Source organism: Castor canadensis, chromosome 6 (genome assembly GCF_047511655.1).
Source record: "Castor canadensis chromosome 6, mCasCan1.hap1v2, whole genome shotgun sequence".
Taxonomy (NCBI): domain Eukaryota; kingdom Metazoa; phylum Chordata; class Mammalia; order Rodentia; family Castoridae; genus Castor; species Castor canadensis.
In genome coordinates, this window is record NC_133391.1 from 120165040 (window position 1) to 120184902 (window position 19863).

The 19863-nt window shown below is 36.2% G+C and overlaps 1 protein-coding gene across 6 annotated transcripts in view; it reads right to left on the reverse strand.

The window, feature by feature from the left end:
* The window catches only part of Bdp1 (BDP1 general transcription factor IIIB subunit), a 102603-nt gene that overhangs the window by 52661 nt on the left and 30079 nt on the right, over positions 1–19863 (reverse strand). For all 6 annotated transcript variants that reach the window (XM_074077328.1, XM_020181014.2, XM_020181013.2 and 3 more), the window contains exons 14-22: positions 19455–19546; positions 18596–18791; positions 16088–16218; positions 6727–7756; positions 5891–6078; positions 4941–5163; positions 3139–3317; positions 2033–2240; positions 144–283 (exon numbers count right to left, since the gene is read on the reverse strand). In XM_074077328.1, coding sequence (XP_073933429.1) covers positions 144–283; positions 2033–2240; positions 3139–3317; positions 4941–5163; positions 5891–6078; positions 6727–7756; positions 16088–16218; positions 18596–18791; positions 19455–19546 — 2387 coding nt within the window. The remainder of the gene's footprint in view (positions 1–143; positions 284–2032; positions 2241–3138; positions 3318–4940; positions 5164–5890; positions 6079–6726; positions 7757–16087; positions 16219–18595; positions 18792–19454; positions 19547–19863) is intronic.

Sequence of the window (19863 nt, forward strand, 5' to 3'; positions counted from 1 at the left end):
ATAATAAATAAAAACAAGAGAAACCAAATTTGACACTTTAAAAAAAATATTCAGGATGAGAAGTTATATAAAAATCAATTAGGCAAAACATACAAACTATATCCTTGAAAATTGTTATGTTTTCTCATTAAAAGTAAACTCACCTCATTTTCTCATCTAAAGCATTTCCTGCGTTAACAGGGAGTTTTTCTACAGGAACCACATGACTTTGATTTTCATCCACTCTACATTCTGAAACTCTGGAGGATACAACTTCAATTTCACTTTCAATTTGAGAATTGGACTAAAAAACAAAACCATATTAATAATCTTTTTTCAACAGAGCATACTGTCTCAAATATTTCAGTCATTAAAAGGGGTAGTGTGTGTGTCTGTGTGTGTGTGTGTGTGCACACACGCGCACACTTGCTGAGGATTGAACTCAGAGCTTTCCATATGCTCTACCATTGAGCAATATCTCCAGCAGCCCAGTTTTTTAAAATTATAGTTCAAACTGGAGTATCCATTTTTCATGTTCCTCTGCCAAAACAAGATTGCCTAGTTCAGAGGGAAAGTTGCAATGATTACTGCAGTCATAACATGTTTCCATAAGGCTTTAAATAAAAAATTAAAGGAGTTTGGGCTAGGGGCACAGCGGTAGAGCATGCAGAAAGCTCTGGGTTTGATCCCGAGCACACACATACAAACAAATTTTAATGGGTTTTGTAATTTGTTTTAAGTATTTTATTTCTTATCAGGATTATAATTACTTTGTGTATAGGTTTTGCTTTGATATACTCAGAAAAAGACAGTAAAAAAAAAAACTAGTTGAAATGGGTATTTCTAACTGAACATTATGCTATTTAAGACTTTTTTTTTTTTTAACTATCAAAAGATCTATTAAGAAAATGGTTAAATTGACATGTATGGTGATATAATCCCAGCATTCAGGAGGCTAAGGCAGGAGGATCAAGAACTCAAGGCTAGTATGGGTTACATAGCAAGATACTAACTTAAAAAAAAAAGAAAAACAAACAAAACCAGGCATTCTGGCTTACACCTATACCAGCTAGCTACTCAGCAGACAAAGATGGCAAAGATCAAGACAACCACAGTAGGGGGGAGAAATGAACCAAGCCTTGTATGCACATATGAATAATAAATGAAAAATGAAAAAAAAAAAAGACAACCACAGCTTGAGCCCAGCCAAGGGACGTTAGCAATGCCCCTTCTTAATCAATAAGCTGGGCATAGTGGCATACACATGTGGTGTCAGCTAATGGGAAGCTGTAGGTAGGAGGACTAAGGTCTAAGGCCAGTCGCAGACAAAAACAAATGGTTCAAGTCATGTAGTGCCTATCTAGCAAGTATGAGGCCCTGAAATCAAACCCCACTACACCCCGCCAAAAAAGAAGTTGTAAGACAACAGAAAGCCACTTACTACAGTATTAAGTGAACAACAGAAAGTTATAGGACAACATGTATACCATGATCTCATTATTTGACTTACATATATACACATTTGTGCTTGGAGATAGATTCAGTAAGATATGTCAAAAGGTTATCTCAGTGGCTGGTGGAATGGCTCAAGTGGCAGAGAGCCTGCCTAGCAAGTGTGAGGTCCTGATTTCAAACCCCAGTGCCACCAAAACAAAAAAGAAAAAAAGAAAGGTTATCTCAGGGTGGTCACATTTGGGGTATTTATTATGTTATTTTACATTGATTAAACATTTCACACAGCACATGCCTAGCAAGCCTAGCAAGTGTTAAGACCCTGAGTTCAAAGTGTTGAGGCCCTGAGATTTTTTTGGCCCAGTACTGCCCAAAAAAATATATATACATATATAAAAATATATATAATTTTTCACACAATGAATAATGAATGAATAATGTTTCTACTTTGAGGGAAAAAAACCTCTTTTCACTTAAAAAAATAAAAATCCAAAATAGTAAGTGTATTCATCAAATAAGTAAAAGATAACTGTATTCCAACCTAAGTCTTGGCTATCATATACATTAAAAGGTTCGGCTCAGTTACATAATAGTAACTCACCAGAGTCAGAGATTTCTTGTCAGTTCCATCTTTTTGCAGTATTACTTGTTCTTCATTAATTATGCCTTCAGCTTCACCTTTCTCTGTTATTTGCCGCTGTCTAGCCCTTCGTACATTTGGTCTCGGTCTTTGGAGTCGGCCCCTTAGTGGTAGAGCTGTTTGGACACTTTCCTTTGTTTCTTGTTGGAAAGTATTTATCTTTTGAGTCCTAGAAAAGGTAACAAGGAGAAAGAGTTGGAGCTTGATTGCAAATTTAAAAAAATTTAAAACTACTGAAAAATACATCATTTGAATTTCATCTAATAGTCTATAAAAATATTTTTTATCATTCAAGGAAAATGAACTTCTGATTATAAAAATACTGTATAAAAGTTATTTCAGGGCTAGGGATTTATTTGAGCAGTAGAGTGCTTGCCTAGCATTCATAAGAAACTGGATTCTGGATCCCCAGAACAGCATACAATAAAAAAAGGATATTTTAATTTTCATATAGTAATAAACTTTTATGATGTACCTAGAATAGCCAAATTTATAGAGACAGAAAGTAGAATGGTAGATTCCAGGGACTGGAAAAAGAGGGTAATGGGAGTTAATGCTTCATGAGTACAGAGCTTCAGTTTGGAGACAATAAAAAAAGTTCTGGAAGGATGGAGGCTTGGCTCAACTGGAGGAATGCCTGCCTCACAAACATGAAGCCCTGAGTTCAAACTCCAGTACAAAAAAAAATGTGGAGATGATGGTGGTGATGAATGCACAATGTGAATATATTTAATGCCACCAGGCTGTACATCTAAAAATGATCAAAATGGTAAACTTTATGTTACATGTATTTTACCAATTTTTTAAAAAGTAATGAATATATACACATATATTTTAATGCATTGCTTTCTACAAATTTTAAACAGCTAAAAATGAAGGTAAGTCAGCAAGCATTAAAAGGTATTTAATTCAACCTGACCTTCTATCTTAGGTGGTATTTCCTATCAATTAACATAAGCCAAGCACTTTTTATCTAGTTTTGAAATTCATTAACACATTTCTTAAGAATAAAGAAATATTTAAAAGTCTGTCTTATTTAAAATTTTCAAGGAAATATCACTGTTTACCCCACAGAAACAACTAAGTCATTTTCCTGGTTTTGTGTTAACTGCAACTCCCCCTTGGGTTCATAAGAATGTGAAGGTGAAGGGTCCTTTTCATTGTGTATACATGGTAGTATCACGGCTTCCTCCTCCTGATGATTTGATTTTTCTTTTTCTCTTGATATCAATAAGGAACCCACATCCTAGAGGACAGAAAAAAAGATTTCATCTAGGGTTGGTAAAAGTATAGAGAAATTAAAACTGTTATATACCATTAATTTAAGAGTAAACTGAAACAGTATTTGTAGAAAACAATGTGGTAGTAACTAATTTCCAAAAAATTCTTCATCTACAAATTCATCGCCTAAAAATAATCAAGTAATGTCAGGCACAGTGGTTCACACCTGTAATCCTGGCTAGGGATGGGAAGGATTGTGGGAGGCGAGATGGCCAGGATGTGGGTTGAGGCCAGCCCAGGCAAATAGTTCAAGAGACCCCCATCTCCAAAATAACCAGAGCAAAATGGAATGGAGGAGTGGCTTAAGTGATAGAACACCTGTTTTGCAAGTGCTGAGTTCAAACTCCAGTACCACAAACAAAAACAAAACAAACAAAAAAAAAAAAACTGTGTTTATGCCAGAATATTTGCTAGAGCAATTTAAGTCCCCCTCATCCCAGTGAAAGAAAAGACAAACAAAACATTGGAAATAAGACAAATCTATCAGTAGGGGATTAAGTAACTTTTAATTTCTTGACACTGTAACAGTGCATAGCCCCTTTTATTTTTAGGGGGGGGTGAAGGAATGCAGGATCTCACTATATTGCCTATGTTGCTCAGACTGGCCTCCAACTTGCAGCTCTCCCACTTCAGTCTCAAAAGATGGGACTACAGACACATGTTACCATGCTTGGCCTAATACACAGCCATTAAAAACCAGACAATGTTTTTTGTATTGATCCAAAAAGAAACTCATGATACTGTGTTAAGTGGAAAAAAATCAGAAGGCATGGAATGGTGGCATTTTGGGTTAAAAACAAATACCAGCATAATTTATTATTTTATAAATAAGTATAGTGAAAATCTAGGTGCATGTGTTGAAAACTGATACATGATTTACTTTAGAGTTAGGGATGGGATATTATAAAGGACTCTCACTTTTTAGAATACATATGTATTTTTCCAAATAAAGTGATCACCTTTTAGAAATAATGTTATGAGAGTAAGTACAAATATTGAGCATAGTAAAACAATAAAACACATTAAGATGCCAAATAAGAATTTCCATTCTACGGCTGGCAGAGTAGCTCAAGTGGTAGAGGGCCTGCTTAGCAAGCCTGAGGCCCTGAGTGCAAACCCCAGTGCTGCCAAAAGAAAAAAAAATTTTTCATTCTAAAAAGTACTTTATATATTTAAAACATTCAAGTTATAAGAATTAACATTTCATTTCAAACTTTCTGATGTCGTATCACACAATCTGTAACATAGCAAGTGAATGAAATAAATAAAATACCTACTTTAGTTCCCATCAAGCTTCTAATTTTTCATTTCACCTTCAAAACAGAATGAAATAAAGGACTATCATTCCCATTTTTCCTCTGAAAAAACTTGTTAGGTGGACATAGCCAGAACTTCATCTGCACCCAGACCTCCTAAATACTATTCTGCTACACACTGCCCATACCGTCCTAACAGACATGCAAGATTTTCACAAAAGACCGGTCAATGCGGCACATTATGCAAAAGAACAATGTCACACATGATACAAATTATATGAACTTGTAAAACACAATAACTAAAAAAGAACACCTCTGCCTTAAATACTCACATGCTGGGAAGAGAGAGTGCTAGTTTGTTCACTGCCCTGCTGTATCACAATGGCCTCCACTTCATCCACTTCTGATTTCTTCTCAGGCGCATGTTTTCCTGCTCCTGTAGTCTCTCGCTTTAAAGTTGCTCTTGCCAAGTTTGGTTTTGGTCTTTTAAATCGACTTCTCACAAAAGGTGCTGATTTAACCTCAACTGGCTTCTGTTCTTGAGGAAGAGATTTGCTTTTGGAACAAGGATTATTAAACTTTAGAATGAACTGAAAGGGCAGTGGAAGTGGAATCTTAGGACAACCTTAGAGAAAGGCAGTAAGCATGTAATCCTTTTGTTTTGTTTTTTTTCTTTTTGGTGGTACTAGGGATTGAATTTTTAAACCTTGTACTTGCTAGGCAAGCACTCTACCACTTGAGCCCTGCTCCCAGTCTCTTTGCTTTTAGTTCGTTTTTCAAATACTCTTGCCCAGGGTATCTTTTGATGGCCTCTTGGGTAGCTGGGATTTTAGACATGTATAAACACAGCAAGCTTGTTTATGAGACAGGGTTGTGCTAACTTTTGCCAGGGCTAGTCTCGAACCTCCATGCTCCTATCTCTGCCACCTAAGTAACTGGAATTAAAGACATGAGCCACCGGCACAGCATAATCCTAATTATGAACAAGAAAATGAAATCAAACTATTTAGGAGCTCCTAAAAAGGATGAGTGATGGGTGCAATGCAGGTATGAGTGCAAGAACTAGACCATTTTTGCAAAAGGAAATACTAATCTGTCAAACCTACATTGATTTATAAGTGCATGCCACATGCAACTTTGTATTTGTTAGTAATTCTCATGATCAATTATCAGAATGAAAATCCTCTTCCCAAAAATAACTTAAAATCTCTAACACTATCCTGTATGTTATGTAAATATGATCACCTATTTTTTCTTTGAAAGCCTATTTGTGTACTTGTACCTTAAATTAGTATCTGTAAGCTGCTCTGGAACATGTGGAGGTTGCACCAGCTGGTCTTCTGCTTCACAGAGTACAGAATTCTGTGAAGAAGTCTTCAGTTGACTTAAGTGACTTGACGCTTCCTTTTCAGAATCTTCTTTCTCTTCTATAGAGGCATACATCACCAATACTACTTCACTACTCGTGTTCTAGAGCACAATAGGTCCACGATATAGAAGCTCCATGAGCATGTCATGCATTTCACACAAATCCTACTAAACACATTCCTTTAAAAACTTACAAGTTTGTTTTTAACTTTTAAATGAATACTGACATACAAATGCACAAATTAGAATTTAGGAGTGTCTTTCTTTTATGTTGCATTGTACAATTATTCCAAACCAGAAATGTCATTACTACCCAAAACAAAGTTAGAGAAAAAGTCATCAAAATACTAGAGTATGAACTTAAAGTGTAGGAATTTTTCAACAAAAGGAACTTTTAAAAGTGGACATAGTTAAGTGAGGCAGAAAATCAAGAGAAAAATAGAAAGATACGGTGAAAAGACTAAACTTAGTATAAATTCAGGCCAATTTCCTATATTCCTTTATCTAAATAAATAACTTTCCCACACTTACTAAATTTTTAAAATTTTATTTTGGTTTTTGATTTTTATAAAGAATATTCAGGTTCTTCAAAGTGCTGAAGCATAAAAATTCAGGATTGGAAAAAACTTTATAGACTTTTAGAGATTTTTAAGTGTTAAGACTTAAAGGCAATAATCAAGGAATTGTTTTGGTAATTTTCCTCTGAAAAAAAAGTATTCCAAAAACTTTAAAGAACAGAAAAACACTTACTTTCATATCCTGAGCAGGACTAGGATTGCAGTTTCCACTACCACTCTGCATGGTATTTGTTTCAGTTTGCCTGGAGGTACCAGATTCCTCTGCTTCATTTTCCCTTAGACAAATGTCTACATTTCCAGGTCTCTCCAAATCTGCCACCATTCCCTCAGAAATATCAGTATCTCCAGATACTCTGTCCCAGGAGAGAGAAACTTCTCTACCTGTTTCTTTTAAATCTGCTTTGGTTTCCTCAGTGGCAATCATTTCTCCTGACACTGTCTCCACCAGGGAAATGTCTGTTTTTCCAGTTTCTTTCAAATCCATCTCCCTCTCCCCTATGGCACTGACATCTACTAATATCTCTTCTTTATAGGACTTTTCTCCTATAATCCCTTTCGAATATATTTCCATTTCACCTATAGTTTTACCCTCCTCTGGAGCCTGAGGCAATACAGGGATTTCTCTTCCTTTAGTTTCTTCTAAATCTGTCTCACTTTCTTCAGTGCTATCAATCATCCCTGGTGTTCTCCCTCTTCCAATTTCTTTCAAATCTGTCTTCATTTCAATTATAGGTTTGACCTTCTCTGGGCCATTTTCTTGTGGGGATACTTCTCTAGTTTCTTCCAAATCTGTGTCAATCTCTTCAGTGGTATCAATCAACTCTGGCATCTTCTCCCTTGAAGAAATATTTTTGCCAGTTGACTTCACATCTGTCTCCATTTCCACAGTGACATCAGTCATTTCCGGCATCCTCTCTTTGAGAGAAATGTCACTCCTCCCACCTCCTTTGAAATCTGAGTCCAATTCCTTAGTAGTAGTAGTTGTATTTGGCACCTTCTCCATTGATGAGGTGTCTAGTATTAGGATTTCACTCAAAGTTGTTGTCATTTCCCCAGGAGCAGGAATCTCCTCTGGTACCTTTTCCTTTGAGGAAATTTCTTTTCTTGTACTTCCTCTTCCTATATTTGGTTTTAGTTTCTTAAATCGAGTCCTTAAAACTGGAAATTGTTTGAGGATATTTGCTGCATTCTCCTCTTGAATGCTTTGAAAAAAAAAAAAAGACACACAAATTTCAAACCAGACCGCCAGATAAAGAGATGATGGTTGAGATATAACTATGGAAACACAAGAAACCTTCAAATTGCAAAAAATTAAAGCCGGGCATGGTGGTACACACCTGCAATTCCAGCACTTGGGAGAATCTCAGAGTAGAATTTAAAAATTAAAGTAGAAAAAAAATTCCAGTTTTAGAATCTATACTAAAATTTTTAAATAACTGAATATATGTTCTTTTATAAACAAACGTAAAGATATGTATTAATGAGGTCACTCAGTGCAGCAGCTAATTGGCCCTGAATAGTTCCTTTGAAATTGTTATCTTCACATTCTAGGCAAATGCTAGCTAATAGAGACTCACAAGTTCTCTGAATCGGTGCTACAGTAACGTGTGTCTGCTACTTCTACCTCTCTACTCGTACTATCTTTTACCCAGACATATGCTTCACCATAATAGATTTGACCATCTCAAAGAACTGACAGAAATCTAACTTTAATAAGAAAAAGTCTTATAACTGAGAACTAGGTCTGCCCTCCATACTTTAATAAAGCAATTTAAAATGAGATCATCTTTACATTTTTGTAAGACCCTGGAATTCCACAATATAGATCAAGCAATAAAAGACAGATTAAATATACAATATTTTGCTGAATGTTACTAGACATAAAATCACTATATACAATGAACACTACTTCCCCCAGAAAAGCAGGAACACTCTTTGCTTTGTGTTTCATTCATCATAAAACCAGTAAAAAATATGTATATAAATATATATACATACATATAATATACATATTTATATATACATATGAATAAATGCACTCTGAGTAACAGTTAAGAAAGGCCAAAGCCAGGCATGGTTGTGCATGCCCGTGATTCCAGCACTCAGAAGGCTAAAGCAGGAGGAAAATGAGTTCAAATCCGGCCTGAGGCTACATAGCAAGACCCTATAACCACAATTAAAAAAAAAAGAAGGGGAAGAGGGGCAGGACTGGCAGAGTGACTTAAATGGTATAGAGTGCCTGCCTAGCAAGTTTGAGGCCCTGAGTTCAAATCCCAGTGTCTCCCCGCCCCCCGCCCCGCAACAAAAGAAGGCCAAGTACCAATGGCTCATTCCTGTAATCCCAGCTACTCAGGAGGCAGAGAACAGTAGGGTCACAGTTTGAAGCCAACCCAGGCAAAAAAAACAAAAATTAGCAAGCCCCTATCTCAACCAGTAGCCGGGCATGGTGGCACACACCTGTTATTGCATTCACAATGAAAGCATAAACACAAGGATTGGGTAGGCTAGCCTGAGCATAAATGTTGAGACCCTATCCTCCCTCTTAAAAAAAAAAAAAGAAAGAAAGAAAGAAAGCCAAAAGGGCTGGGGGCATGGCTCAAGCATATAACACCTGTCTAGAGAGCCTGAGGACCTGAGTTCCAATCACAGTACCACCAAAAATAAAAAATAAAAAATTAAAGAGAGAGAAACAGAAAAGGTCAGTGATCTTAGGCAAAAACTTGATCAAATGAAACACTGTATTTATTCATCATGTCAGGCTGAACAAGTACACAACTGTATACTTAGCTTAAAATTTTATTAAAAATATACTTACAGGAATAGGATATGAAGAAAGGATGGAAAGGGGTGTAGCTGAATAGAAAGAATAACTTAGTTCTATACCACAGTAGGATAACTATGGTTGAGAATAATTGAGTATTTCAAAATAGCTAGCACAGGGCTAGTGGAGTGGCTGAAGAGATAGAGTGCCTGAATAGTAAGTGCAAGGCCCTGAGCTCAAACATCAGTAAACAACAACAAAAAAAAACTACTAGAGATAATGATAAAGAAATGGTAACTGTTCTGGTCACTACGTATTGTGTATATATATTGCAATGTTACACTGTACCTCATAAACACGTATAATTACTATGACAATTAAAAATAAATATATGTTAAGAGACAGAGGAAGTTAGGCTGGACATGATGGCATACACCTGCAATCACCACTATGTGGAAGACTGAGATGTCTCATGGAGAGTGGGGGCAGATGTGTTTTGAGATCAGCCCCAACAGGAAGTTAATGAAACCCCATTAAGCTGTAGTGGTGGTGTGCGCCTATGGTCCCATTACATGTGGTCCCAACTATGCTGGAGGCCAAAGGCAGAAGCATTGCAATTCAGGCTAGTCCCAGAGAGAAGGGGGCAGAAATTACAAAATCCTATCCAAAAGAAATAACTAAAGCGAAAAAGGGCTGGGGGCATGGCTCAAGTGGCACAGTGCCTGCTTACCAAGTGCAACACCCTAGGTTCAAACCCCAGTACCACAAAAAAAAAAAAAAAAAAAAAAACCTGCTTCTTATATTCAAATTGATAGTGTTTACTTTTCTCAAAACAACTAAATTACTTAACTAATTAAATAACCCTCCCTCAGTACTAGAAACAACAGAAATGGTATAACTGACGTGGAGTAACCAAACACAGAAAAGGGTAACAACGTCAGGTTGTAAAATTAAGAAAAGGAGGATCGCAAATAAAAGACAAAGAAAATTTTGGCAAGGCCCACCAGGTGCCAAACCCATTCTAGACCCACTGGGCAGTACAGTATGGAAAATTTCTAGTGCCACAAGAACATGTAAGATCTGAAAAATTACAACATTAAATTAAAAAAATAAAAATTATAAAAATGTCCAAAAACAGAGAACATGATATTGCTTATGTGAACCTCTCTAGGTCCTAATCCTTCTTTACTCTAACAACTTTTATAATGTAATTTTTGATAATTTAAGGCAAGGCCTTAGGAGTAAGACAACTTTACAAGTTGTACTTGCTTACATTACCGAAATATTTATATCACCAACTTTAGTAACTGACAATACTAAATGCAAAATTAATAGCAATTGATAAGGAAATTTAATTTGGTTAGTCTTGGATTTAATTTCATTGATTTATACTATTTTTCATTTTCATCCAGAAACATGTAGTTTTTAGTGACATTACCATGGTAGCAATCTTGGTTTCAACCTTATGGGAAAAAAAACACCTTTACAAAATCACACTAGCATATTCTTTCACCATAAAAATCCTTTAGGCAAAGGATTAACAAATTCATTACTTCAATCAGTACAGATTATAAAATACAAACATGCAATTTTATAATTCTATTCTATATGCTTAGATTATTTCCAGGTAATGAAAGGACTTCACAAAGTTATTTAGTTGGTTACTTTTTATGGTGCTAGGATGCTGTGCATGCTAGGCACATGCTCTACCACTGAGCTAACTCTTAACCCTTTCTCACCATGTAGCTCAGGCTCATGAACCTCTGCCTCTCAGGAGCTGGGATTACAGGTGTATACCATCATGCCCAGGTAATAAATGCATTTTTGTTTTTTCTGTTTATTTTTCCTAGGTTTTTTTGAGGAGGGAGCCAATACTGTGAGTTGAACCCATGGCCTCTTGGGCTACACCCTCAATTCTTTTGTTTTTGTTTGTTTTGAGATAGGATCTTGGTATCTTTGCCTGAGATGGCTTTGAATTCACATCCACCTCCAGAGTAGCTGAGATTAAAGACATTTGCAACTACACCAGACATATTTTTTGAAGATATAAATAAACAAATATCACACATCATAAAGTACATGAAGAGGAAGTCAACAAATATTTATGTGCCGGTAAGTTATGTGCTAGAAACTGGGCATAAAACAGTGAACAAGGTAAAGCTCTCACAGAGTTTTTTTAGGTTCATAATTAACTGAAGGCCAGTATCTAAGACTGGAAATCAGATATGTAGTTGAGTGAGATTATTTCTTCATGTAAAACACATTGATCAACAAATTGTCACTTAGGGTCACAGAATTTAAAGAGAAAAGCAAAGGAAGGGTATTAGAGTTGGGAAAAATAGAAAGAACTGCCACAAAATTCTCTTTATATATATACTTCAGCTCCATAGAATCATTTTCCTAAAATATAGAAGTTAAGAATCCAATTGGGTGCCAGTGGCTCACACCTGTAATCGTAGCAACTTGGGAAGCTGAGATCATGAGGACAGAGATTCAAAGCCAGCCCAAACAACAAGCTGGTGAGACTTCCCCCCAACTCCCATCTCCAAAATAACCAGACTAAATGGACTGGACTGGAGGTGTAAACTTAAGCAATAGAGCACCTGTACTGCAAGCTCAAAGCCATGAGTTCAAACCACAGTCCCAAGAAAAAAAATAATAATAATTTACAAAGTATTCATAAACTCCATAAGGTAAGTCACTATTGATGACACCAACCTCAAAGTGTTTATATGATGTAGACAGCAAGTAAAATTGCCTAGAATAGATCCAGAGGAGTGACTCAAGTGCTAGAGCACCTGCATAGCAATTTTGAGGCCCTGAGTTCAAACCCCAGTGCCGCAAAAAAAATTAACTTAAAAAAAAGTTATGCAAAGAAACATTCACTCATTAATAATTAATAACTAATAACTAATTAATATTTGGTCTGAGCAGCTGGTAAAGCTGGGAGACCCTGGTCTCAAAAAAATCTTTTAAGTAAATAAATTTTTTAATGCATCCATCATGTCTGAGACTCTGTTCCTATTATCTCCTTCTATAATAATAGCATCCTGAATGGGCCAAATTGTTAGGAGTAGGGGAAGAGGAAAACTGTCTATTTGATATAGATAGGCACCGATGGCATAGTTCAAGTGGTAGAGTGCCTTCCAAGATACAGATAGGTGTATGATTTGATTGCACATTTACAAGTCAGGAGGCTACATGAAAAAGCAGAAAGGACACTGCCTTTGGTGAATGAAGCCACTGATGTCAGGCTGAATATTACTTATAAACTATATCTACCAGTATTCCAAAATGCAAGAGGCTCTCAGGGAAAACTTAAATTTTCTACTGGGCCACATTAATGATTAAAAAGAGTCTGGCTCATCATCAATAGCTATAGCAAGGTAGCAGGATATAAAATCAACATAGAAAAATCATTAGCATTTCTATACACTAATAATGAACAAACTGAAAAAGAATATATGAAAACAATTCCATTTACAATAGCCTCAAAAAAAAATCAAATACCTAGGTGTAAACCTAACAAAAGATGTGAAAGACCTCTACGAGGAAAACTATACACTTCTGAAGAAAGAGATTGAGGAAGACTATAGAAAGTGGAGAGATCTCCCATGCTCATGGATTGGTAGAATCAACATAGTAAAAATGTTGATACTCCCCAAAGTAATCTACATGTTTAATGCAATTCCCATCAAAATTCCAATGACATTCATTAAAGAGATTGAAAAATCTACTGTTAAATTTATAGGGAAACACAAGAGGCCACGAATAGCCAAGGCAATACTCAGTCAAAAAAACTATGCAGGAGGTATCACAATACCTGACTTCAAACTATATTACAAAGCAATAACAATAAAAACAGCATGGTACTGGCACAAAAACAGACATGAAGACCAGTGGAACAGAAGATCCAGATATGAAGCCACACAACTATAAGCAACTTATCTTTGACAAAGGAGCTAAAAATATATGATGGAGAAATAGCAGCCTCTATTTCCCAGCAAAAACTGCTGGGAAAACTGGTTAGCAATCTGCAAAAAACTGAAACTAGATCCATGTATATCACCCTATACCAAGATTAACTCAAAATGGATCAAGGATCTTAATTTCAGACCCCAAACTCTTAAGTTGATACAAGAAAGAGTAGGAAATACTCTGGAGTTAGTAGGTATAGGTAAGAACTTTCTCAATGAAACCCCAGCAGCACAGCAACTAAGAGATAGCATAGATAAATGGGACCTCATAAAGCTAAAAAGCTTCTGTTCATCAAAAGAAATGGTCTCTAAACTGAAGAGAACACCCACAGAGTGGGAGAAAATATTTGCCAATTATACATCAGACAAAGGACTGATAACCAGAATATACAGGGAACTTAAAAAACTAAATTCTCCCAAAACTAATGAACCAATAAAGAAATGGGCATGTGAACTAAACAGAACTTTCTCAAAAGAAGAAATTCAAATGGCCAGAAAACACATGAAAAAATGATCATCATCTCTAGCAATAAAGGAAATGCAAATTAAAACCACGCTAAGATTCCACCTCACCCCTGTTAGAATAGCCATCATCAGCAACACCACCAACAACAGCTGTTGGCGAGGATGCGGGTAAAAAGGAACCCTCTTACACTGTTGGTGGGAATGTAGACTAGTACAACCACTCTGGAAAAAAATTTGGAGACTACTTAAAAAGCTGGACATCGATCTACCATTTGATCCAGCAATACCACTCTTGGGGATATACCCAAAAGACTGTTACTCCAGAGGCACCTGCACATCCATTTTTATTGCAGCACTATTCACAATAGCCAAGTTACGGAAACAGCCAAGATGTCCCACCACTGACGAATGGATTAAGAAAATGTGGTATCTATACACAATGGAATTTTATGCAGCCATGAAGAAGAACGAAATGTTATCATTCGCTGGTAAATGGATGGAATTGGAGAACATCATTCTGAGTGAGGTTAGCCTGGCTCAAAAAACCAAAAATCGTATGTTCTCCCTCATATGTGGACATTAGATCAAGGGCAAACACAACAAGGGGATTGGACTATGAGCACATGATAAAAGCGAGAGCACACAAGGAAGGGATGAGGATAGGTAAGACACCTAAAAAACTAGCTAGCATTTGTTGCCCTCAACGCAGAGAAACTAAAGCAGATACCTTAAAGCAACTGAGGCCAACAGGAAAAGGGGAACAGGTACTAGAGAAAAGGTTAGATCAAAAAGAATTAACCTAGAAGGTAACACACACGCACAGGAAATTAATGTGAGTCAACTCCCTGTATAGCTATCCTTATCTCAACCAGCAAAAACCCTTGTTCCTTCCTATTATTGCTTATACTCTCTCTACAACAAAATTAGAGATAAGGGCAAAATAGTTTCTGCTGGGTATTGGGGGGGGGAGAGAGAGGGGGTGGAGTGGGTGGTAAGGGAGGGGGTGGGGGCAGTGGGGAGAAATGAACCAATCCTTATATGCACATATGAATAATAAAAGAAAAATGAAAAAATAAATAAATAAATAATTAAATAAAAAGAGTCTGGCTTTTTTTTTTTTTTTGAGGGGGGATAACTGGGATTTTTAACTCAAGGCCTTCCACTTGCTAGGCAGGTACTCTCCCATTGAGCCAGACCCCAAACCCAAAATGACTATGGCTTAAACTGAAATAATATAAATAAAAAATCAATCTCAGATATCTGTAAATAAAATATGAATCAAAGATATGAAACAAAACTGGGTACCAGTGGTTCACGCCAAAAATCGTAGCTTCTTGGGGGACTAATTCAAGGATCTCAATTCGAGGACAGCCCGGGGAAATAGGTTGTGAGAACCTCACTTCCAAAATAACCATAGCAAAATGGGACGTGGAGGTGTGGTACAAAGAGGAGAATGCCTTCTTTACAAACACAAAGCCCTGAGTTCAAAACCCAATTCCACCAAAAAAAAAAAAAAAAAGGCTATGTAACAAGGAATATAGTTTTAAAGGCTTCAACTCAGAGATTCTAAGGCACAGTAATTGTAAATTAGTTAGTTGAGGGGATAGTAAGAAGAGGAAAAGTAGACTAAACAAAAAATAAAGGTCTTCATCTGTCCTACAATAAAATCTTCAAGGAACTCCAGGAACCCTAGCCTGTCCTTCAAGGTCAAGGACTCCTTAAATAAGCGTAAAAAGGTGTATACAGACCAGCCTTTAAATTTAAAGAAAAGATGGTAGGGACCAGTGAGTCCATTCCTGTTCACTCTGTTTCTTTGCACTTTATACACTTGCAAAATAAATTTTTTTACAGTTAATTAATAATTCTATCAATCTGGTTTGGTATCCTCCATATGGAAAATGAATAGGAAATTCAGCTATGAGAAGTATGGGTTTTATATAAAATTTATGTAAATATTAAATGAAGTCAATATGTAATCAATCTAATTCCAAAGAAACAAGTATTTGAAAAAGTGGCCTTTTCATATTTGGACACAGACATCTAATTTAAAGTGCTTGTTAAGTAACAAAGCTCTTTATACTAACTCAAGTTCTAGCTTATGGGAAGTGGCACTTTTTAAAACATACACAACTGAGAAATAAACATGAAAGCTATGCTATAAACTTCAGTGACAGGTGAACAATTACTGTTAAATATTTCAATACTTTTAACCACTATGTAACTTAATACACTGATAACAAATTCACCTAATTTGTTTTTTTCTTAAGAATTAATGAGCCCAAAATTTTATAAAAATTTTTAAATTATGTAATCAATAAAATGCTGCTCACCTTACACATTCATTAAGAACCGTGGGCTCATCTGGCTGCACGTTTTGAAATGAAGGATCTTTTTTCTCAGGCTGTGATATATCTTCACACTGGAAATTCTTACATGACTGATCTTCCATTTGTTGAGGAATCTTAATAACAAACAAATTTTTAAAGTTTTAGATTTCTTTTTTTTTTCCCCTGCCACTGGGTTTGAATTCAGGATCTCATCCTTGGCTAGGCAATGCCCCACCATAAAATCAGCCTAGTTTGTTTTTTTTTTTTTTTTTTTTTGGGTGGGAGTAAGGAGGAAGGTTCTTGAGTTTGAACTCTGGCTTATTTGAGCCAAGCAAGAAGTTAATGATTTAGATTTCAAAAAGAGGGCTAGGGGCATGGCTCCAAGTTATATGCTTGCCTAGCATGTGTGAAGCCCCAGGTTCAATACCCACTACCACAAAAAAGCAAACAAACAAAAAAAACCCACACAACTTTGTAAAATCTCACTAAAAATTCTACAAGTATGGTGGTAAATTCCTGTAATCCCAGTTACTAGGGAGACTGAGATCAGAAGAAGTACGATTCGAGGCCAGCCTTCAACCAATAAGCCGGGCATGATGGCATGAACCAGTAATACGAGCTATGAGAGCTATGAGAGGGGAGTTAAGTAGGTAGATTAAAATCCAATGCCAGCCACAGGCAAAAACTTGGAACTCTATGTGAAAAATAACTAGTAGTAGAGGGCCTATCAAGCATGAGGACCTGAGTTCAAACCCAGTACCACAAAAAAGAAAAAAAATTCTGCTTTATTTAAGTGTAAGGAAAATGTAAAAGGCTCAAAATTGTAAAATTCTATTCAAAGAAAGTTCTTTTTTTTTGAGGGGAGGGGAGGCAGTTCTGGCATTTGAACTCAGGACCTTGAGCTTGCTAGTTAGGCAGGTGGTCTACCATTTTAGCCACATCCCCAGCCCTTTTTACTTTAGGTATTTTTCGAGTAGGTATTTTCTGGGCTGGACCATGATCCTCCTATTTATACTTACCAAGTAGCTGGGATGAGTGGCACACGCTACAACACCCAGCTTTTTATTAGTTAGGAAGTCTTGTGAACTTTTTGCACAGGCTAGCTCTAGCTGCTATGCCCCACCATTTCCATCTCCTGAGTAAAGACTACTGGAGTGAGCCACAAAGCCCAGCTTACTTGGTTACTTTTAAGATAGGGTCTCCAATTTCCACGATACTCCTACTTATGCTTCCTGCACAGCTGGGATGACAGGTAACTCCCAACACTACCAGCATTTTTTTGTTGATATGGGGTCTCCATCATGTTTTCCGAGGTGACCTTGAACCATAACACTCCCAATCTTCATTCCCCAAGTAGTTAGTGTTACAGAAATGTGCCACTGCACCTGGCTCAAAGAATGCTTTTTAATATTTTGTTTTTCTTTAGATTTCTTAGAAAATTTCCTAAACCAGAATTTTACTGTTATCAAATACTGCAGTTTTTCTGCACATTGGAAGGCAATGTTTCACTCTCTTTCATTCTCATCTGTTAGAATTACACCATGTTGTTTATCTTTCTAAATTCTTTTAAATTTTTTTTGGGGGGGAAGGTTGTTTATTTGGTTTTGGGGGGGTTGTGGTTTCAATTCAGGGATTCAGGCTTGCAAAGCAGGCACTCCACCACTTGAGCCACACCTCCAATCCATTCTGCTCTGGCTATTTTTGGAGATGGAGTTCCAAGAACTATTTGCCTAGGCTGGCCTCAAACTATGATCCTCTCAATCTCAGCCTCCCAAGTAGCTAGGACTACAGGTGTGACTCAGAAGTGCCCAGACTGTTTTAATTATATTTTAGACCATAGGAACTATAACAGAAGAAATCCTCATGCACCAAGAATTTACCTCAGTGGTATGTTTGCCTAGCATGTGCAAGGCCCTGGATTTAATCCTTAATACCATCAAAAAATTAAATAAATAAAACTTAAGATCCTTTTCCTAAGAATTATACTTAAGTAGGAAACTTTCAAATTTTTATTCTATTTAAGCTAATGTTAAAACTTACATATTTAACTATCTTTTCAAAAAAGGACAGGTAAGGGCTGGGGTGTGATTAGTGATAGAGTGCCTGCCAAGCAAGAGTGAGGCCCTGGGTTCAATCCCAAGAACCACAAAATGGAGGGGTAATCCAAACATTGCCTGAGTGGCAGAGAACAGGAAGTCCAAATATGAATAAAGAAAAAGAAAATTATCAACCACATAAAACACTCAAAATCTAGGGCTGGTGGAGTGGCTCAAGTGTTAAGAGCAGATGCCTAGCAAACATGAGGCCCTGAATTCAAACCCCAGTACTGCCAAAAAAAACCAAAAAAACACCACTCAAAGTCTAAAAAAGCTGCTGGCTATGATATTTTGATCATAAATGTAATGAACAATACACACAGATTGGAGCTCAATGTTGTTTTAAAAGGGTATAAAAAGTGTACGTTAAGCCTTATATATTTAACAAAATGTGGGGAGTAATCAAAGCACTTACATCTCTATCAACACAGGATTCATTTTCATTCTTCTCTACAGTGGCCCCAATTTTTTCCTGTGATATCATCACATCTTTTCTTTCTGTAGCTTTCACTACATTTGGCTTTGGTCTTTGCATTCGGCCCCTCGTTAGTCGTGCACATCTAAAAGCCTTTGGTTGATTATTTTCCTGGAAACAAGTTTTTTCACCCAAACTGGAAACACAAAGAAATAAAAATCAATGCTTACTCTGAAGGAACAAAGTTTTCTCTTTCAGTATTTCTTCTCCCTGGTTATTAATAAGTAAGTCATATAACATATAAAGTAATTCCCAAGTGTCCTCAAGAACATCTTCAAATATGCTCATACGTCTAGAGTATGAATATAATAAACAGAATCCTGGAACCCTGACTAGAAAAAATATTTTGAAAGCAAATTTTCATTACCAGATTGGAAAATGTGCTTCCTAAGCAGATGATAAACCTGTTCATCATTCATGATACTACTGATATTATGTAAAACTCCATAGGATTAGTGCCAAATTATGGAATAGTAGCCCCTTGAGTAGCCCAGAACTTACTGGTGACATTGAAAAGAGGCTATTAAAAATCTCCATATCAAGTTAAATATACCCTTTGGAAGTCCCTTTATATAAATAAAATTATCCAGAAATGCACATGTTAACCATTCATTTAAAAGATGTTGAAGTTGCAAGTGCACCATAATTTCTATTTACAGCATCAGGAACAGAGACATTAATAAAATGTTTCAACACCACCTATAATTGAAAACAGATTTAGACTTTATTAAGTAAAAACAAATTTCATGATAATCATTCCTAAAAGTTACTACTTTGATACTACTTCCCAAGTACTTACTTAGATCCAGTTTCAGCTTCTGGGTTCTCTCTTTCTATATGCTCCATTCCAGAACTGTCAGAGGTATTCATTTTCCCCTTTTCCATGTGATTCTGTGAATTTAATTTTTTACAGAATATCTGCTTACCATAAAAAGGTTCAAACTTTCTAATAATTAACTTGGAAGAAAAATAATATAATTTTGGTTTTATGTATTGTAACTCGAAGAGATTTTCTAAAAATTCACAGTGAGAGAGTATTATAAAACATAATCTCATACATTATTAAACAGCCTTTAACAATACAAAGTCTTTAAAACATTCATATACTTTGATCCAGTAAAATCATTTCAGAATCTAACTTAAGAAAATAATTTAAAAAGATTTCAATACTTGAATATTCACTAGATTACATAAAATAGCAAACACTG